This window comes from Cuculus canorus, chromosome 4 (genome assembly GCF_017976375.1).
Source record: "Cuculus canorus isolate bCucCan1 chromosome 4, bCucCan1.pri, whole genome shotgun sequence".
NCBI lineage: Eukaryota > Metazoa > Chordata > Aves > Cuculiformes > Cuculidae > Cuculus > Cuculus canorus.
Window position 1 is genome coordinate 78629772 of NC_071404.1, and position 20945 is coordinate 78650716.

At 51.1% G+C, this 20945-nt stretch overlaps 1 protein-coding gene and 1 long non-coding RNA gene across 8 annotated transcripts in view; one reads left to right on the top strand and one right to left on the bottom strand.

Moving 5' to 3' along the window:
• The window catches only part of LOC128852146 (uncharacterized), a 38204-nt gene extending 29799 nt beyond the window's left edge, over positions 1-8405 (top strand). For 4 of the 5 annotated variants that reach the window (XR_008449792.1, XR_008449791.1, XR_008449789.1 and 1 more), the window contains 3 exons: positions 597-727; positions 3140-3390; positions 8201-8405. This is a non-coding gene — a long non-coding RNA (uncharacterized LOC128852146). Of the gene's footprint in view, positions 1-596; positions 728-3139; positions 3399-8200 lie in introns of all 5 variants that reach the window. The other variant, XR_008449790.1, reaches the window with a different exon arrangement.
• ADAMTS3 (ADAM metallopeptidase with thrombospondin type 1 motif 3) overlaps positions 1-20945 on the bottom strand; it is a 127842-nt gene that overhangs the window by 18159 nt on the left and 88738 nt on the right. For all 3 annotated transcript variants that reach the window (XM_054066139.1, XM_054066140.1, XM_054066138.1), the window contains 5 exons: positions 9858-10057; positions 4350-4433; positions 3196-3352; positions 2142-2247; positions 1095-1238 (listed from right to left, as the gene is read on the bottom strand). In XM_054066139.1, coding sequence (XP_053922114.1) covers positions 1095-1238; positions 2142-2247; positions 3196-3352; positions 4350-4433; positions 9858-10057 — 691 coding nt within the window. The remainder of the gene's footprint in view (positions 1-1094; positions 1239-2141; positions 2248-3195; positions 3353-4349; positions 4434-9857; positions 10058-20945) is intronic.

The window sequence follows — 20945 nt, forward strand, 5'->3', positions numbered from 1 at the left end:
TCCTGTTCCCACAGCTATCACCCTGCAAATCACAGGTGATCCCTTCTGTAGGAATGCAGCCTACTGCAATGTGATCCTACCGCAAAAGCCCTGCGTTCAGGGGAGAGGCATCTCCAGCCCAGCCCTGCTCTTATGATACAGCGACACTTGCACTTTCCTGGCATCAGAGGTGGAAAACAAACACTCCTCCACTCTCAGGGCACATTTTGATGTGCTTTAACCTGGGGTACAATTCCTAACACAAGGCCTAACACAGAGCCCGCGGTGATGAGAGGGAGTCTTTCCGCTGACTTTACGGAGCGCTGAGAGAGGAGAGCAGGCTGCCAACAGGCTGCCTTACCCAACATCGACCCTGCTCACAGGGATCACAGCCTGCTATGCAAAGGGCAAGAATCATAGGATCACTAAGGTTGGAAAACACCTCTTAAGATCATCCAGTCCAGCCATCAAAGAATAAGGCTTTCTTATTTCTCATTCCTGTTTACTCTGATGCCTTAAGCCAGAGAGTGATACTGGTGGGCCTGTACTGGGATATTTCCCTTCAAGCTCTAAATTACCCATCAGTTACTACTTAAAGCTTTATGTTTCTTCTACAGGACATGTGGGGTCAATTCATGAAGCTTTCACTCGGCACTGACTGGCAACCCCCACTACATGCTACGGAGACAAAGCCTGAGGAACAGTTGGATGAAGACGCACACACGTGGAGGGAGACCAGAGCGGGCAGGTAGAGTGCTGTCCTCCTCTCCCAATGTCAGCCAGATGCTGCCTGCTCTCTTCCACAACGCTCGCTAGTTCTTTCCTGAGTTCAGGGCTTGCTCCTATCAGTTCACAGCATAACTCCCAGGGAAATCAAAAACCTGGGGACAACACCAGCTGCCTGATGTAACACCTGCCGGACAGACTCCCGCTTCCAGCCCCCCGAGGATGCAGCAGGCTTCGAATGCAGCCCCAAGCGAGGAAGCTTCGCTCCTGGTTTATAGCTTTTCCTCTTCCCTCTGTTCTCTACCACACTGACCCCGTATCCCAGGAACTGCAGAGACTTCTGCTTCCCTTGGTAAAACCACCACTGCTGAGCTCGGGCAGGTCCTTACTGGATGTATCTCTTGAGCTCCTGGCCGCTGCATCTGGACCAGTGGTAGCGGTGAAAAGCAGCCTGCACCAGGGGAGCCATGACACTGCCCATGGCTGTCTCATCCCCACAGCGGTTCCCTTGCCCGTCGTGCTCCATTCCCAGCCTGTAACACAGAATCGGTGTCAGGGCCCAGGCGGGCCCGGCTCTTCAGCCGGCCAAACAACTGCAGAGGAAACAGGTAATCGCGAAAATGAAATGGTTCTTTGCACTCTACAGATACCACCTGTGCTTCAAACAGACTTCTTTGATGCCATATCATAAAGACTCTCTGAATACTTTCCCATTCATCCTTCGTTTCATTTGTTAATACCAGGAATGATGTAACCCAATGATGGTGACGTCCTGTGCTTTGGATAAAGAACAGTTCTGCTCCTTAAGGAGCAGTTAGTTCAGACACGGAATTGTTCATGTTTGTGTACTCATTTATCAAAAGCACAGAGTTAGCACAGTCCTCGTGCTGCACCTCCAAACAGCTGACGTGGGTGGCACGTCACATCTCCAGGTGTGCATCGGGGACAGCTCAATATGGGACACTGTCATCTCCAGTTGGGCTCACCGCACAGAGAGCCGAACCAGCAGCCTGTGCTACTGAGAGCAAACAAAAATCAGATCCTCCATGCTCGACTGGAGTTCATCCAGAGAGCCAGCAGAGATCATTGCTTTATCAGGTACTCTTTAACATTTTACCACGCTTGAAGAGGCGCCAAATCTAACAAATTGGCACTTTTAATGAGAAGAAGGAAGCTAAGGGTCCTTGATCAACTACTGTCTACGCTGCCTGGGCCTTCCTGACCTCTTTCTCACCCTGGAGAAAAGATGTTCCCCCTCTCTCTTCCCATTCCTTTCTTCCTCCACTTATCTTCGTCACTTAGCCCACGATGCATTCCAGGGGAAGGGACATAAAATGAGGATAGCTTGATCTAGCCATTAAAATCACTGCCTCGCAGCGAGCAGGAGGGGCGGCCCCACGTTTTGATGGCGGTCTAACTGTACGAGTTGCACTCACACGTGACCGGTTTCATGAGCAACGACAAAAGCTGAGGAGAACCCGTCCTCGTGGTTGAGAGTGCAGCTCCGGACCGGGTGGCACATGCCCGTAACGGGAGCGTAGCCTGTTGAGAGAAACCATCGCTGACTCTTTTGCTCATTACATTTATTTCAAACGAGACCCCCCCAAACGATTTACTGCCTGAAAAGGACTTGGGGTTGTTTTCTTTCAACTGTCAGTTTTTCCTCTGTCAAACCGAGCAAACAGCTCTGACACACTGGGACCAAGTCCAGGAACATCTGGGTAACTTCAGGCACTTGGGCTTTTATCACCAAAAATCACAGACTCATGGAGTAGTTTGCGTCGAAAGTGACTCCAAAGCCCACCCAGTCCCACTCCCTGCTATGGGCAGGGACACCTCCCACTGGAGCCGGTTGCTCCAAGCCCTGTCCAGCCTGGCCTGGAACACCAGGGATGGATGCAAAAACGCACCAGATTCCCGTTCTGTTAAAAGGCAGAGCTGCAGGCTGGGACATTTGCCCCGTGTTCCTGTGAGTGCCTCCACCTGCCTGACGCTCGCTGCGTCCCTTTCCTCAATGAAAGCTAACGTCTCTCCGAAGACAGAATTCCACCTAACGGCTCAACCTGACCAGTTCCACGCCAGGCTCACCAGCCCAGACCTGAAGGAGAACTGGTAACTAGGAGGTCTCCAGTGGGGCAGCCAAAGCATGTTCTCACACGGACTGATCTTCATATGCACTGACATAAACCACACTTTGGGAATGTCTCTGAGTCATAAAGATCCCTGGGGTACTCCAGGCTGTCCCTGGGGGCCTTTTCCAAAGCCAGAAGAAGGAACCGAAGGGCAGGAAGGGCGCACATTGCTTTCCCCAGCAGGACAGGTTCCGCTCTACCTCTAAATCTGAACACCTCCCTAAATATTTGCTGAATAAAGGTCTGTTATTGTCTCTCAATGATGCAACAATGCCATTTTTCAATTTCCCTCTTTTTGGCAGGCACTAGCCAAGAACCACCGAGTCCAGATAGCTTTGCTCCAGGACAGCTGCATTACCTTGCATACCAGCAGGCCCAAAATCTTGCCTGGTTAAGAAGATGGCATGGTCGTGGTGCTCGGAGTGACCGGGATCTGACTTCTGCTGCTGGTAGGCCCAGCGGCATACGTTCTCCAGGCTTCTCGACGGGTTTCCCCTTTCGATCAAGCTGATGGACTGAAAGAGCAACACATTAGACCCATGAACTCCTACAGGTAGGAAAGTGAGTCAAGTTTGAATTTTCTTGGGGCACCAACCAGGTCCCTGTTTCTGTCTCCCCAGCACCCCAGAGCTCTAAAAGTCATGACAGCTGCCTTCCCTATGAGATCAGAAAACGTGTGTGTGACAGTGACCACTCACGTCCAGTAGTGCAACTTTAGGGGCTTTGGAGACAATTTAACGGATGTTCACATCGTCTATGACAGTGACCGCCTCTGGGTGCACAGAAGGAACACACAGCTCAGCGTTAGGACTGAATAAGGATGTTGGTATTTCTTTTGTTTCCTTGCTCCCGTTCTGGGCTGCCCGATGACAGCGTGACTCGGCTGAGACGGATGAGCACGCAGTGATACACGCAGCCAGCGTGGAGCAACACAAACACGCAGGACAGTGCCTCACCTGGCGCAGAGTGCTGCAGGGCCAGTACGTGTGTACAGATGAGCACAGATGGAACATCTGGATCCGTGAGGCTTTTGCCTAAAAGCTTAGTCAATTTAATTATGAGACAAACATCAAACCGGTCTGCCTTGCCCAAATTTAGTGCCTGAGTTAAAAGGAACAGCTGTGATCTTTATCAAACCCTAAACAGCATTAGCACCATCCTCTCATCCTGAAAAACCAACCAAGAGTTATTTGGAAACTCTCTCAAGTGTGTTTCACCAGTGACATCCATGCACCGTTACCAGTCCCGTCTGGGTAAGAAGCAGAGGAGTGTGCTGTGACCCAGCACAGGGCGTAAGCAAAGGGAGAAGAGGAGGTGGTTATCCCAGCAGGCTGCCCGGGGCAACCAAGACGACTGCTTCTGCTAAACAGATGGAATTCCCTGAGGAACTCCTTCCTTTCTCTCTGGAAGCAGCTCCTTGGTACCATGCTGTTCCCCCAGCCCTTCATGGGATTCAGAAGGCTTGGAGATGCCTTGGAAGATGAAGGTGAACTGGCTCAGGGGCTCACGTACCTTCGCGTACCCCAGCATGATCATCCGCACCAGCACAATGTTGATGTGGACGCCCAGAGATTCATCGTGATAGATCTCATTCACCTGCGGAAAAAGGAACAATTATAAAGACAAAACACCCCAATGACACCAAGGAAACTTCTACGGCCACATGCATGTCCTTTCATGTCTTCTCAGGAGAATATTCAAGTCTCAAATGATTTCCGCGCAGTGAGAAACACAGACTACACTTCCCATCACTGCAGCCCCCCATGCAGAGCTTCCCGGAGCTCGTGTCAGGACTCCACTCGAGTTTAAGGGCCCCTGGATCAGGCCCATCTCTGTTGGGATCTCTACATTTCATTTAAAGGCAGGACTGTGATTTGAGGCCTTTTAGCCAAGAGGAATAAAGATCAGGGGGTCACTCCCTCTGTTCATTCGAACGCCCCAATACAGTTTGGCCCCGCTTGCCACTTCCCGGCAACGCTTGCAAATCAAAATAGATCTCAAAGACACTCAAGACCCAGAAATCCTGTGCAAACAAGCAGATGATTGGAAATACCAGTCTATTTACTGCTCACAAGGAAGGAAAGACTTTCTGTCCCAGGAAGGAGCCCAGCACTGAGCCACAGACCCAGCGGGTGATGCTGCAGTTCCATTGCTTGCTGAGCAACTGAAGCGTTGCACCGTGGTTTTGTTTGGAAGAAGGTTTTTTTTTAGAAGCAACTACTACTGCTGCCCTAATTTTTGGTGATAAATTCAACTTACGTGGTCACTAAAAAGAGTATTTGTGGAAGTGAAGTTAAACAAACAGAATTACGGAGATCAGCCAAAAATGGTTCTTCTTGAGGACCTTCCTTGTGCCTGGGAAGGTGAGAAACGTTCTTCTGCCAGGGTGTGAATTAGGGGGATGAAAGGCCTGCAGATCATCAATGAAGTCACTCATCCCCTCAAAATAAAACAAACAGTGGGCTGTGAGTGACTGATGAAAATAAATCCCCGTGGTCCAAGGCAGCAGCTGTATCAGAGGGGTGGGCTTTAGTCAGGCCAAACAGACCCTTCCCCTCCAGGAAAAGGTCGCTCCAAGTTGCCCAGACCTGGCACAACAATGTTAGCCACGGTTTCTCAAGACACCATCCCTTTAGGAGCACCTGGGACCGGTTTCAAAAGGAATGAGGCCAGGACTCGGACTGCCCAGCCTGTGAAGCAATTATTCCAATTACTCACCCCATGTTTCTCCCCATTAACAGCACCCCTCTGATAGACTTGGGTCAGAAATAACATTCACCAGTTTCCTCGTGCCAAGAAACAAGGAGGTTTTCGGGAGGGACCTCCCTGGATCCTGGAACTGACCTCAGGATTCAGTTCTCCTTCAGGATTTCTCTGCAATATCATTTTTTTCCCGGTTCCGTATGGGTTGCTTTGGAGGGCGCTGCAGGACCCCCACCAGGAGTGAGTCTGTATAAACTCTTGTGATGGAAACACAAGTTTTGGAAACCTGAAACCTCGCCAAAGAACACAAATGTTAAAGCAGAGCTGGAAATGTCAGTCAGGCTGCTGCCACGGCACCCGCTCGGTGGTTATCATAGCAAAGGGAGGTACATTCCAAGATGCCACATATGTAAATCCCACCCTGGAGAGCTTGGTTTGCCCGATTGAACTTTGAGAATCCTGTCACAGACAGACAGCCGCGCTGGAGTATCTGAAGGCAAAAAGGGGTCAACAGCAACAGTCACAAGCAGGCAGCACCTTTCGGTGATGGCCTGATAGGGTGAACCTGGAGACTCCACAGACAAAGCAGGAAGAGTCCATTTACTGCACAGATAAAACAACGGTTCAAACACAAAATGAACGTGTCCGGCAAATGAACCATACGGCTGCATCAGGGAGCACTGGGAAGGGGAGATAACCCCTAAGGAAAGGACTTCAGCGCTTCCCTGGAAGCCCACCCGTGTTTACACAGTGCGAATGTCATGGGTGAACTTATATTCCTGGACTGAGGTACTGAGACAACATGGCAAACGGAAGGCACCCTCCAGCCAGAGCTCCTCCCTAAAGGAAAAGTGGCCGGATTCTCTTCTGTCACAGAAATTCCTGCCTCTGGACCTGCAGTTAACCACACCTCCCCAGGTTACCCTGAATGGCTTCTCTGAGCCCCTCGTGCAGCGTGAGCCCTCGCTTGTTGGGCTCTTGCATTCACACAGGGAGTTGCAGATGCAGGGCTGGTTTTGTGCCGGTGCTGCGCGATTCCCTGCCCGCGCTGCCGACCCCGCCTCCATGGTGCCCCAGCAGGGGCTGCAGGCTCATCCACGGCGATCCACAGAAGGGCTAAGGGCCCAGAGCACCTGCCAAGGTGGTAAAGCACCTGCTTAGCGAGCCTCAGCTTCTCTGGGGACCAGAGAATCACAGAATGGTTTGGGTGGGAAGGGACCCCGAAGCCCATCCAGTTCCATGGGCAGGGACACCTCCCACTGGCTCAGGGGCTCCAAGCCCCATCCAACCTGGCCTGGAACACCTCCAGGGATGGGGCAGCCACGGCTGCTCTGGACAACCTGGGCCAGGGCCTCACAGTGAAACATTTCTGCCTAAGATCTCATCTCAATCTCCCCTCTTTCAGCTCAAAACTGTTCTCCGTGTCCTCTCCCTGCCCTCCCTGATCCAGAGCCCCTCTCCAGCTTTCCTGCAGCCCCTTTCAGTACTGGAAGCTGCTCTAAGGTCTCCCCGGAGCCTTCTCTTCTCCAGGCTGAACAACCCCAACTCTCTCAGCCTGTCTGGGAAGAAGGGAAGCGGGGCTGCAGCTGTGCCTTGGCATTGCTCCCAGCAGATGGAGCCACAGATGTGCAAGAGGACACGGCATTAGCTCTCATTTCCACCTGGAAGTTCTTGAAATGTGGAAAACACTGCGATGAGTTTTCGCCTTTATAGAAGGTTATAACTATTGGGTGAGCGATCGTGTCAGAGACTTGGACAAGCCTGGAGATGTCTCAGTTCAACAAGGCATTTATGCCCTGCTGTGCCATTCCAGACAGAGGCGGAGGGAGCGGAAAAGAGACAAGTGATGGAGGGATAAAGAACTGCTGGTAGAGTCTGAGGCAGTTTTTAGACCTATCCGGCACTGCCTGTTCTCACTGAAGCTGATCTCAGCATCTGGACAAGAAAACAAATTGTTCTTTAGGAAGGAGGTGATACCCACAAAACAAGGCTGAGGTGATAGTGATCCCCAAGTGAGGGATTCTGTCAAAAGCAACTTTCAGTATGAGAAAGAATGACGCGCACGTACCGCTCTGCCACCTGACTTTGGTTGATTCTCAAGAAGAAACTGGAAAGATATCAATAGTACCAAGTTCAAATCTGCTCTGAATCTCTGAGCAGAACCTGTGCACACCTCTCTCATATCAGTTCCTTCAGTTCTGGGATGCCTTGTCCTACGTTCCCACCCAAGGCAGTGGGCTGCCCAGAGCAGCCGTGGCTGCCCCGTCCCTGGAGGGGTTCCAGGCCAGGTTGGATGGGGCTTGGAGCCCCTGATCCAGTGGGAGGGGTCCCTGCCCATGGAACTGGATGGGCTTCGGGGTCCCTTCCCACCCAAGCCATTCTGTGGTTCTCTGGTCCCCAGAGAAGCTGAGGCTCGCTGAGCAGGTGGTTTACCACCAAGGCAGTAACAAACATCCTCTGCCCAAGGCAGGAGATCTTTAATCTCTGATCTAACAGTGCTGAAGACCTCACACTTTTTTAAGTATCCACTTAAAGCGTGTCAGGTACCTCTCACTGAAAGGGTGATGGTGAATGTTTCACAGTTCTAGTTTTTGCTGGTTGAAAACCAAATTTCCTCTGAACTGAACGCACTGCCTTCACGGTCCTCTATTTTTCTACAGGTTTCAAACAGGGAGAGGAACGGGATGTAATGAGAGACAACAGAACACAAAAGCGCTCGCTGCAAAGTGCCCGAGAGCAGAAAATGCATAAGAACAACTGTTGGCACAAGCATCCGGACTGACCACACAGGAAGGACTGGAGCCCGGATTCACCACGTGTGTCCTTTGTGTTGGCCGCCCCTCCTGCAGCAGACGCCATGTGCTGAGGGGGCCGAAACGGGGCTTGGGGGCGAGGGGGAAGGGGTGTTTGTGAGCAAAAAAAATAGCAAAAGGATGGAATTGTCTCTCTTGGGAATAGGGGTGGCTGATCCCATGGAAAATAAAGAAATGCTACAAAAGTGATTTGTAAGCCCAAGGAGCCATTTCTTAATTGTCCCAGGAATAAAAGTTGGGCGTGAAAAATAAGAGTCATTTCTACATTCATGAATTCATTACTAATTGCAAGCCTGTTCTAATTTGGATAAGTTTGGTTTTTTTTTTTCCTGGAAAACCTTATGATCACACAGCTTCTAAGGTGTACCCACAGGGGGCTGACACTTAAGATGCATTAAGAAAAGGCAGTGCATCGCAAGGGATTACACAGCTCCTTTACAACCCTTCCTGTGTTTGGTTTAGATTTCTTCTTAAAACCAGAAATCACATAAGGTCAAGCAATTCCAGCAGTCAGTGCTGGAAGAGCACCTGACTTTTACGGCATAGTGTGAACTGTACTATTCCGTAATTTTCATTTCCATAGGATCCAATCATGTTGTTCAACACTGTATCTTTAAACACAGTACGATGCCATTGTTTTTTCAGCCACAAATGTGTACGCAGACACAGAACACTTTGCCAAACCCATAAGACACGCTATGACAAAGCACTCCGATGGGTTCCTGTTCCTTTGCAGTTCGTATATAAACATGGATATTGCCACACCAGTTACGGACCAGACTTTACCACAAGGTTTTCTCTCTTTCAAAGAGCCCTTAGGTGCTTAGAGCACTTTTTTGCTCCGCACCTCTGTTCTTTAACCAGTTTCCTTCAGAACTGTGTTGCAGGAGAAGGCAGGTATTACTAGAACTGCATCAAATTTACATTTTTTCCTCACTATTTCCAAACTCCTGGAATTAGCCAGAAAACTACCGCGGAAAAGAGAATCATAGAATCACGGAATGGTTTGGGTTGGAAGGGACCCCAAAGCCCATCCAGTCCCACCCCCTGCCATGGGCAGGGACCCCTCCCACTGGCTCAGGGGCTCCAAGCGCCATCCAACCTGGCCTGGAACCCCTCCAGGGATGGGGTAGCCACGGCTGCTCTGGGCACCCTGGGCCAGGGCCTCCCCACCCTCATCATGAAGAAATTCCTCCTAATGCCCAGTCTAAATCTGCCCCTTTCCAGTTTATCCCCATTGCCCCTCGTCCCATCCCCACAGGCCTTTGTAAACAGCCCCTCCCCAGCTTTCCTGTAGCCCTTTCAGGTACTGGAAGGTCACTCTAAGGTCTCCCCGGAGCCTTCTCTTCTCCAGGCTGTACAACCCCGACCCTCTCAGTCTGTCAGCACAGCTGACAGGAGACAAAACAATCATATTTATATCGAGCATCGTTTCCTGGATGCTCCTGCGAGAGAACACAAAAGCCTTTCACGTCCTTTTCATGGCGCAATGGAAGATACTCACTATGTTCATGAGGGTGAGGAGGTAGTTCTGAACGTGTTCTTTGCCGTGGAACCGGACGACAGAGTCGTCCACCCCTAGCAGCACCTCAATGTTGTAGTCGTTGTCTCCCGCATGCCGGCGTCGCCTCAGGGTGTCGTTCAGTTGCTGCTCCACGCTGCCGTACAGGGAACTCAGCTCTCCCAGGCCACCAAGAAGAGTGTCTACAAGAAACGGTGAGACATGAACATCTACTCCAACCCTCCTGCACAATGTCCTCGCCTGCAGGGTCCCCACTTCTTTGGATAAATAAACTGGGAGGTCTGAGGAGATGATTCTGGTGGTGTAGGGAAACTCACCAGACAGTGAGTGGAAAAATTACTTCAACCACAGGGTTCGATAATTCATCACGCGGTTCCTCTTTGAGGCATAAAACTCACCCCTAAGGAGATGTAAGCCAAATACTTACCTTCCTAGCCCAGAACTCCCCCTCTCCGTTTTTGCACCAGGTCACGGAGAGCCCCATGGGATGCTGCAGCATTCCCCGCGGATGCTGTACAACGCTGAACGTGCAGCTGTAGTGCTTGAAAGCAGTGTGGTCAGCTCCAAGGCATGGTGAAAAGAGATCAAATAGCAGCGTTGCGGTTCTCCTCGCCGCCAGCCATGGGAACAGCTAAGCTAGAATTCCTGGCTATTTGTGTAATTCTTTGTTTCAGCAGTAGGTGCTGGGATATCCTCTGCCGTGAACGGAATGGCCTCTCCCATGAATGTCACGGAGCACTGGAAGGGGCCCTCGTGGACACAGGTCAAGGGGCAGAATCCAGATGAACCATTCCAGCTCTGCAACTCAACCACAAGCCCTCTTCTTTCAAGCATGGGAACTCCGAGAAAGCAAATAATCGGGAAATTCATAACCGACCACCGATTCTAAAAACTGCCGCAGACGGCAAAGCTGCCGAGCGCGTCCAGCTGAAACACAACAGTGGTGTCACCATATTGCGGTGCCAGCGGCATGAACGGAACAGCCCAAGAGCACGTCAGAAAGAACCACCTACCCCAGCCACCTTCTGCGTGGCCCTCGTTTCCCGTTGTAAGCAGGTGGGTTGCGGTTCACATGAAGAGAAGAATCTCTTCTTTCAGCAAGCAGAGCGAGTCAGGATTCCCTTCTCCACCCCCTTCTAAAACCCAGCTGCTTGCTAACAGATGGGTTCTCAACGTGCCAGTGTTCTTCACGCATGCACCCACGAGATATTTTTCACACGTGCAATCCCGAAAAAGCAAGCAAAAATAACCTCACTCTAGGAAGAAACGTAATGAACGTTTTTGGCCAAGACTTGAAAAACCAGCACTGGCAGCACTTCCAGCCTTGAGCCTCCTGCAATGCAACTGCATTCTGCTCTCTGCAGAAACTCCAAACCTCTCCCTGATGAGGCTCCATAGTGAAAACCCAACTGCTTCACCCGCCTGGATTGCAGTGTGCTCCAAAAAACGTCTCAGGACTTCTGGGGATCTCGAGCAGCACTGGTTTGGGTTGAAGGAACCTCAAAGCCCACCCAGCTTCACCCCGTGCCATGCTGGGGTGAGCAGCATGCTGGATCAGGCACTCCAAGCCCCATCCAACCTGGCCTGGAACACGTCCAGGGATGGAACAGCCATGAATTCTCTTCTTGACTCCACCCTGTGCCCTCACACACCTGCGCATCCTGCTGGCTCTGCAGAACAGCCATCCATCCACAGCGCTAATATATCTCTGTTACCTATTGGAATTTGGCACACAAACCACAGCCAAGTCTCCAGGATGAGGCAATGACTAAGAAACACGCTGTGACTTCCTCTGCGTAGGATTACAGGCGTTACATACAACCAACTATAAAGAAAATTGTCAATCAAACTAAAATGCACCCTATCCTTGCATGTAAATCCAGGGCTGAGGACAACCTGAGGTGGCTGAAGATGGTACAACTCTCCTGAGCATCAGCACAGCAGGGAGCACAGCCTCAGCAATATTTAAACCCTGGAGTGCTTTCAGCATGGAGACGAACAGCTCACACATAGGTTTGTGAGCTCGGACACCTCTGACCCACTCGTTGGAGCTGCTGTCAGTGGAGGGATCAACCTTTCTTTATGAAAGTCTTTCCCAGAGCACACAAAGTTGGAGAAATGACCCCCTTGTTGTGAGTGGGAAGAGATCACGGCAACACTTACTCAAGCAAATTATTTAAATGAATCATCTGAAGACAAAGGTTCTTTGCACATTAATCTCCAAAGCCAGCGGCAGCTCTGAGCGCCTTGTCCGATCCCGCAGACGGCTGCTGTGGAACAGCAACGCTCTCTGCTACGCCCAGAGGAAACCAAGCTGTTTGCTTGCAGATTTGTGCGAGACAGACTAATCCTCTCTAATCTCATTCTGGTATTAGCCGGTTCGTTATCTCTTCCTTTCTTTATCTGGCCAATCACCTGCATCCTATACACCACGATCTCACCTGTTGGAAAAACATCGGTCCCTCCCATGCTCTTTTGCCAAGTGGAATGGTGCTTCCAGCACTTTGAGGGGAAGGCAAAACCCACAGGTTGGTTACACACATGTGCAGGTGGGGATTTTCTTTTCCCACAGTGCACATCACAGCCTGCCTACTGTCTCCTAGCAAAATGGAGGAGAGACACCTTCCTCTGTCCCAGGGGTTCCTCTGCTGGGAAAAGGCAGGAGGAGTTCTGTGCCTGTAGGAAATGAAGCAGAACAAATGAAGCACGGAGGCACCAGAAGGAAATCTCCACCATGCGCCCTGTCATTGAGTGTTGCTAAAAATCAGCGCTGGGGACTTGGAACTGCCTGCTGGAATCCAATGTAGGGTTCTGACACTCCCAAATCTATGGAGCCTCTTCGGGAATGAGTGTGTGTGTGTTCTATAACCCCTGTGCAGAGACCGAAGCCTGCCCCCTCTAAAGCCTGTTTCAGAAACACCGAGTCTTTAACATCAACACTTCCATCAAAAAATGTGCATAACTGTAACCGTCCTGAAGGCATTAAAACAAAAGCCATCCTGGGTCACAGCACGTACCTTTCCTGCAGTGTAACTTCACAGGGATGAAACCACACTTCTTTTGTGACTAAACAAAGCCGTGACTTGCCCAGGTTGAATTCCATGAGTGCTGTTGCCAGTCTAAACTCTGTGTGTCTAAAGAGAACCCACACGGAACACTTCAACAATATTATTGCATCTTGTGCCATACGTGGACTGAATTTTGTGATATGAAGACGGTGATACCAGCAGCATTCCTTCGAGGCATCACGTTCCTCGTGTGCTTACTTGCTTAAGGAGTTACAGGTGTATCTGCCTGTTCAGACACATTTCACTCGGCGTAACAGAGCTGTGTGACCTATCGACACCTCCCTCCTCGTGCGCTGGCACCGGGGCCCTTGGAGCAAGGAAAGGAAGGCAGGAACCGCTCTGCAGTAGGAGTGGGGTTATCTTCGGAGCTGGATGGCTCTACCTTGCTCAGCCCCTGACTGCTTCCCTTGTGCCTAAGGAAGCTCAGCCAACAAGAGAACGCACAGGCCGGGGGATGTACAGCTGCGAGTACGAGGTGGAGGGTACTGCAGCGTATCTACAGACCAGCTGCTGCTGAGGTGCTCCTGGACTCAAAAGCCTCACCATGCATCAAAGGGCGAGAGGACGCCTCCCTGAGCCAGCGCGGTGCCAGGGGAGGACAGTGGTGGGTCGGGCAGGCGAGCCTGGACACCGGAGCAGACCGGCAGCAGGGAGAGCTGCCTGTGGGTGCATCCCTGCACTGCCCTACAGCTGCACAGCAGGTAGGCAGGCCGCATGCTTGGCGCTCTCGGAGCGGGATGATGTCACCGAAGCAGCCACACGCTTGAGTTCCTTTCTGGCAAAAGCTGACCCACTGACTAATTCAGGAGAAGGAGGAATTCAATTGCCTAATTTAGCCTTTTCCTGAAAATACAGCTGGGAACTGTGGCCAGGGAGGCTCCCCGACTGCACTGATACAGAGTGAAAATTAATCAGAGCTCCATTTGGAGCCAACTGAGATCAACGTAGATCCCTTCTTAATGAATGTATGAACATCCCCAGGGACACCTCTATTCCCTAGCAACTGAAAAACTCCATTTATGCTATTCTCAAAGCAAGGAAACGAGGCCAACTCGTGTGATGTCACCCCTCAAGTTGCACTGAGTAGTGGTGCACACTTTTCTGCTTGTTAACCATCGGAGGAGTACGGGTTCCCATGACTGCTCTCTCTCCTGGCTACAGCAGCTCTCAAACCCTGCGTGACCAGGGTGCAGACAGCCACTCTCGCCAAATTCTGCCCTCTGAGTCTGAATGCTCAGACTTTTTAGGCTACTCTAGAGCTCAGTCTGTTTATTTACTGACCTTCTGTAAATCCACATCCAGGACAGCAACGAGAGAAACTACTAGGCACAAAAATAAGCTGCAAGCTCCTCTTGCAGTCGAATGCAGTAAAGGCACAGAGAAAAGGATGGTGGCTCGGGAAAGGCAGTTCATGATACCAGGGGCTCCATCACATCCTGAAGAACGTCTGAAGCCTTTGAAGGCAGCACTCTCATTCTGCAAAGCATGAGATTCGAAAAGTGAAGCGACTTGGTGAAGTAAACAGTGAATGAATGCCAAGGAGTTCTGCTTTTGAGGGTATTCTCTGCTGTCATACAGAGTTCTCCACAGAAAACAGACCTGGACTGAGGTGCATGGAGGTAACCGGCACATCAGGGCGATCCTGGTGTCCGGCAGGTGTCTGGTTGGGCCCTGGGACTCCTGGCGGGGGGGACTAGCCTGGGTGACCACATCTCACACGCTTTGCAGAGCAGGCGGCACCTTACAGCTTCCATCAGGAAGGCAACCGGCAGATGCCTTCCACCAACAGGTCCAAAAGACTGCATAAGGGCAGAATCAGGGCTAACTGAGGAATGCAGCTGCAAATGACCTTCCCTGCCCTGCTCTCAGAGCGAGATGCCCCACCAGAAGCCCTCAGGTCAGAAGGCCCATCTGGAGGCTACTCAGAGCAGGGCCAAAGTCAAACTCACAGGAGACAGAGTTTTACAGAGAAGGAAGAGCTACCACCACTTGAACACACACTGTGAACAGTTTCAGGTTAAATAGTGAATGTATTTCATTTTGAGCCTTAAAAAACACACCTCTCTCAAAAAGCATACAAACTTACTTGCATATCAAAACCCAACCGAGCCGAGAGGTGCTCTAAGTAGGTTTAGATAAAGCACCTGAGGGGAGCTGAAGGGCCAGAAAAGCAGCTTGTCAGACAGCACCCATGCAGGAGCAGTCTGCGAACACTGCCAGCAGCAGGGCTGTCTGCGTGTGCGAGGTAACACTGCCCCTGGGCTGGAGAAACAGTCTGACATAAAAGCAGTGGCCACCGGGGTCAAAGCCAGCTCCCCTTTCGCAGCAGCTTAACCACACTGGGGAACGGGGAAGAGAGACACAAATTCCTGTGACTTCACATGCAGCCTGGGGAGACTTCCCTCTCCTGAGATGACGAAGCGAGTTTCATCAGAGCACGAGCTCTGTTTCTGCTCTCCTGGGTCTCACGGGACCCTGGGGTGACGGGGCCGGCAGAACTACAAACAGGGATTAGGGAAGGTTGGAAGTCTCAGGGCTGCAGGACCAATCATTAAACGCCTGAGCTCAGTGGGCCACAAACACCATCTGACTTTGCTGTTAGACTTAGATGAGAAAAGTAAACACTCGGAAGTGCTGGCTGCTTCTGTAGAAGATTTGCTTCCCCGGTACCTTAGCGATTCCAGCTGCAGAATAGTTCTGGGAAGGACGGAAGGTTTTCTGTGCTATATTCCGTGTTGGCTCTGTGAGGCCCGCATTGCTCTGATGTCACGGGGAGGACGCTTGCTGCCATGCACTGTCAGCGAAACAGCTCTCACTCCACGAGGGGTGGGTGGCAGCGGCGCTGAGGGAGCCACGTGGAACCACCACCGGCAGCAGCCTGTGCACATCTGAGTGTGTTTAGAGCCAGCTTGGGATCAACTTTTCCAAAGGAAATGGGTGGAATTGTACCCCATCGTTTCCTTGTCATCACTTCCCTACCTGCCATGAGGGTTTCTAGAACTGCCCATTATCCGTACCTGCCAGCAGCACACCAAACAAAGCCAGAACTAAATGGAATCGTAGGAAAAAGGATTAAAAGGAAACTGTAATTAAATGCCTGGATTTGGGGCGATGATTAACTGTTCTTTTTCCACCCCATGAGCGAAAACCAGTAACAGAGAAAGCCAAAGAGGAACATGAGCCAGGTTCAGAGCTCCCGCTACGGGAGAAGGCGATCCCACTGCTGTGAGCTTACAGACAACACACCAAGAGGGTGGGCAGCACCCACGGCAGCAGCTCTGCACAGTGGGAGCGTGCTGGGATTCAGCCACGGATGTGCCAGGCTCTAGATCTTGGAAGGGACAGAGAAATGCTGCTGGAGGTGGAAACGTCCCTGTGAGCTCTAACACACACAATCACACTGAGATAAGCAGCAGATGGACGACAACTGCGGGTGAGGGGTGGCAGCAGACACAGCACTAGTGGGAATAACTTGAAATCAAGGTTAACGGACAAATCCAGAGTCGGAGTGAGTCTGGTTCATGTAAAGCACGCAGGAGCACACGGCTGAGGGTCGCCAACTTGACGGGACAGGAGCTGTTTTTAGAAAAGAACGAAGCCCCCGGCACATGGCTGACCTACACCAAAGGATGCTCATGAGATCACTTCTCTCCGGACCTTCCTGACGTGACAGAAGCTGGTTTGGGATTCACACCTGCTAGAAGTGACCTGGGTAGGTTTTACAGCCATAAGCGAAGCCAGCGGTCACCACTCTGCTGGAAGCAATGCTGCAGGCTCGCATGAGGCACACGGCGGGTTCTGGGACGGGCTCACAGAAGGGGCAGGGAGACTGAAAACACAACTCATCTTGCTAGGTTTAGCGGTTGGGTGTTAAAAAGGTGATGCCTAAGTCTGGGGACCAAACAGAGCTCCTTTTGAACACGCTGCCAACCTGCGCAAGGACTACTGGCTTCTGCTTGGACAATCATAAGCTCCAGAGCACAGAAGGATGCTCTCCACAGCCACTACAGCAGCAAAGAGAAGAAAGAGAGGGTAACAACTCACAACTTACCTTCTGTACAGCTCCGTGGCCGAAGGAACACAGCAACACCTCAGCTCGCCAGCACTAATACCTGATCACAGCTCTGCAGTAGCTTAACGTGGGCCTCGGGACTTGTCCGCCCTTGCCCTGGCTCATCTGCTCGTCACCTTATTTTTAGCGTGGTTTGAGGTCTAACAATGGACAGGCAACTGCTGCCTGTTTCTGCTCTCCTAGGTCTCTCTGCTGTCCGGTTTCTCCGGACCTAATGGCCACATCGGGCAGCAGTCTGACCAGCAATGCCCACCTTGTTTTAGCTGTAGCTTCCCTTTGCGCAGCATCACCAAAAAGAGTTGTGCTACAGGTAGGAAAGGAGCTGACAGAACGGGCTGTGGGACGCTGCCTGGGACCTGCAGGTAACACGAGTTACAAACCGGCTGCTTGACAACCTCTAAGAACTGCACTGATGATAAACTGGAATTGTTGTGGATCTACACAGGACATGTTTTCTCCCACCTGCCCATTAGGATCACCTGAGAGAGAAGGACCATGTTGGTGCCAGGGCACGGAAACCCAGCAGCTACGGAGCAGCCTGCTACGGAGAAAGGCTATCTCACCTTCCTGGAGTCAAAGCACGATCCTTCCAGAAAAGTAACGCTTGGCAACAAACTCCTGTTCTCCACAAAGGCAGCTCTGACCAAAGGAGAGATTTATCCATCCACAAATCCCACAACAATTAGTCCTGGGAAACAGCTCATTTTTTTTCCTTCATCGGAGAATGAGGCAGTGACCACGTACATGTGAATTTTCTCCAGACGCTTTGCTCTAAGGAACAGCCCTGGCTGGACACCCATCGCACACTGGGTGACAGCAAGCAGGCTGCGGTATCACCAAGCAGAACTGGGAGCCGGGGTGTTCACTGGGCTTGCACAAATGACCCCGGAACAGGAGCTGAAGCGTACACAGGCAAAAGGGGCCGTGGCAAGAATAACCTTAGCAGTCCCAGGCTTTTTACGACGAGTATTAGGACATTGTGAATAAACCAGTAAGTGATAAATAGATCTTTTTTTCCTCCAGATTAGCAGAATGAATTACGTTCATGACCCGGGTCAGTACTAAATGAAACTTTTTGCACCATGAGAACATTTCATCAGGTAAGGGCCATAATTTACCTGCATTCATGATGAAGGCCTGAGCATTTGGGTCTGTCTCTCTCTGTGCCAGTGGTCACACAGACATACAGCATACACAGCAGAAGCCTCTGGGTCACGCTGGATACATATAAAGTAAGCAAACCCACTCCTTTTTTACCTTACACAACACTAAATTCTTCAGTTAAACATGAGGACGTCTCACGTCTCAATTGCAGACAAACAACACAGCTTCATGTATTTCCCATACAACCCAGACAAGCCCAGGACCAGAACGGCACACTTCTATGTAACGCTAACATCCATCACGCAGTGAACCCTTTAAACACAAATGCAATAAAAAAATAAAAATAAGGAGGCAAAATGTCCCAATTTGCAAAAATCCTCAGGCGTATCAATACCTACACGTGGAAAAGCATCTTTACAGGCTTGGGTATTTGCTTTGCAAATGAGAAAAGTAAGTCAGCAACAACTTCCAGGCTGGTCCACTGCCAAACTGCACGTCTGGGTCCCTGCCCTGTGGAACCAGAGGGATGTTTGGGTGCAGGAGGACTCTCAAGTTTCACAGCCCAGCCCTTCACTCCCAAAGTTCCCAGCTAGGAAGAGAGCAGAGGGCTTGCCTTTCGAAGCCGGATCTTCTCCCAGGAACACCCAGGAGTTCTGCAGTAACAACTGCACCCTTGAAGCGCTCATGCCTTTGTGCGTCAGTAAATGCAGCTGAAAATAGTTTGTATTTCACAAAGGAGCACACTTGGATTCATCATGTCGCTAACACACCATGAAAGGGCAGGCGATTCAGACAGGATGGTAGCTTCACACTCCACCGTGTCTGGAAACCAGAGGTTGCATCCATAATGTACTCGCTAACTCGGAACCTGCTGGAAGACAATACACCGGATGGCTTGAGGTGTCTGCATTTTGGGGCAGCTTCCTTGAGATCCCTCAAGGCGTCAGAAGAGTTCCAAAACTCCTGGAGCAGGTACTCGCAGTAGCAGATCACTGTAAGGAATGTTCGGCGCTCGAGGAAGCTGCTGTAACAGAGGTGCAGCCTCCCTGGCACTCATTAACAAAGCTGTTACGATAAAGTTAATTTGCTGTAAGGAACACTACGGTCACAGATGCTTATGGTTACTGCCGATAAAGGCAATTACAATTCACCTCCACAACTCGGACAGATCTGGGGACACAAGGCCTTCCTAGATGGATTGCAACCTCCTTGGAGCACTGACAGCTGGCTAGAGAGTGTTGAGTGCTCTCTGTGTTAGCCAAAATGACGTTTATTCTGCTTTATTCCAGCCCTAAAATGCTGAACTCTCTCTTGTAAAGTTTCTAAGCCAACCTGAGAAGACATCCACGAAAGGCCCAGGAGCAGTCGTGCCAGCACTGACCACATTGTGGCTTCACACCTCCCTCTGGGCTCCACGTATGGACCAGCAGGGGAAGCTCTGAACCTCGGATGTGATAGAAACACATCCAAGAGGCTCTTCCATCTTCTCTTTTGTGGGACACCCAGCTACTGCTTGGTTCATTAGATGAAGTGTATTTATATTCAGTTAGTTATTGTGAAATGCTGTGAAAGGAATCTGCTTCTCACCAGTGGGACTTGTTACTGCCCCAGCAAAGGTTTAACGGGAGCACGGCGCGGCCTGTGCTCCTCCGGACTCCCTGCCACAGGCCTTATCTTCCCTGAGCCGCTCCCTGTCTACTGTCAACACCAATTACACCCTCATCATCGCTTTATCTGCCTTAAGCCTCCGAAAGCCGGCACAGCCAGACTGAGCAGCGAGGCAGCGAGCCAGAACTCGGCTCCGGGTGAGGTGGGATTATTTGGAGCAGGGCCTGCCTGGCTAAAAGCAGAGCTGCAGTGAATCACCCAACAGCTTGTCCTAGGGAGGTGTGGAGCGTGGCCACTACTGAGGAAGGACTTCTATGGGCCACCCTGGAGGTGTTTAAGGCCAGGTTGGATGGGGCTCGGAGCGCCTGCTCCAGCGGGAGGTGATCCTGCCCATGGCAGGGGGTGGGACCGGATGGGCTTGGAGGTCCCTTCCAGCCCAAACCATTCCAGGATTCCACGATACAATAGAATTTAAAGGTTTGCAGAAAATAAAGTCTCTTAAAATTATCTTTCCCTCCTCCGCTCAGGAAAGAGCCCTTGCCCTTTCCCAGCACAGCTCTGGTTTTCTCTTGCCCATGGAGCAGCAGAAGGAAGGGCTCTCTGGCCGCAGCAGAAGCGCTACGCGCTACTGGCACAGCCTGAGCCAAACCAGCCATCCAGCTGGAGAGGGGAGCCGCGAAAAGCTGAGGCGGGTGCAGCTAAGCTTTTCCATCAAAGCAATTACCAACAGGGAAAACACATCATAAAAATCCAAGGAAAAAATGTTAGTTGTGAGAAGGCGGGGCACAGCAACCTGTGACTTGAAAAATGTCGGAGCGTGAGGACATTTTGATGGCAACGTGCTGGAAACCCCAGATTTCTGTCTGTAAATGGGACGGACACAAACACCCTTCTCACCGACCTGCACTGCTCCAAGCTCTCTTGAACCACCACAGAATGGAGCACATCACCACCACCACAACCCAGTGCTAGTGACCAGTTAACGCTGAGCACGTGGTCCTCTCCTGCCGTAGCAGCCCTCCTCTGAGGAGTTGCTCTGAAACCTGGAGGACTCCGGCCAGAGCGGACAATGAAACACGTGAAGTCTAAAAGGACAAATGAGAAGTGGAGCAGCGAAGAGACAAAGCTCTGTCCAAGTGGCAAAGACAGCAGCTTTGCAAATGAAGACATGGAAGAAGATTTCTGAGTTTTAGCAGGAGTGCAGTGATTTCTTTCTGG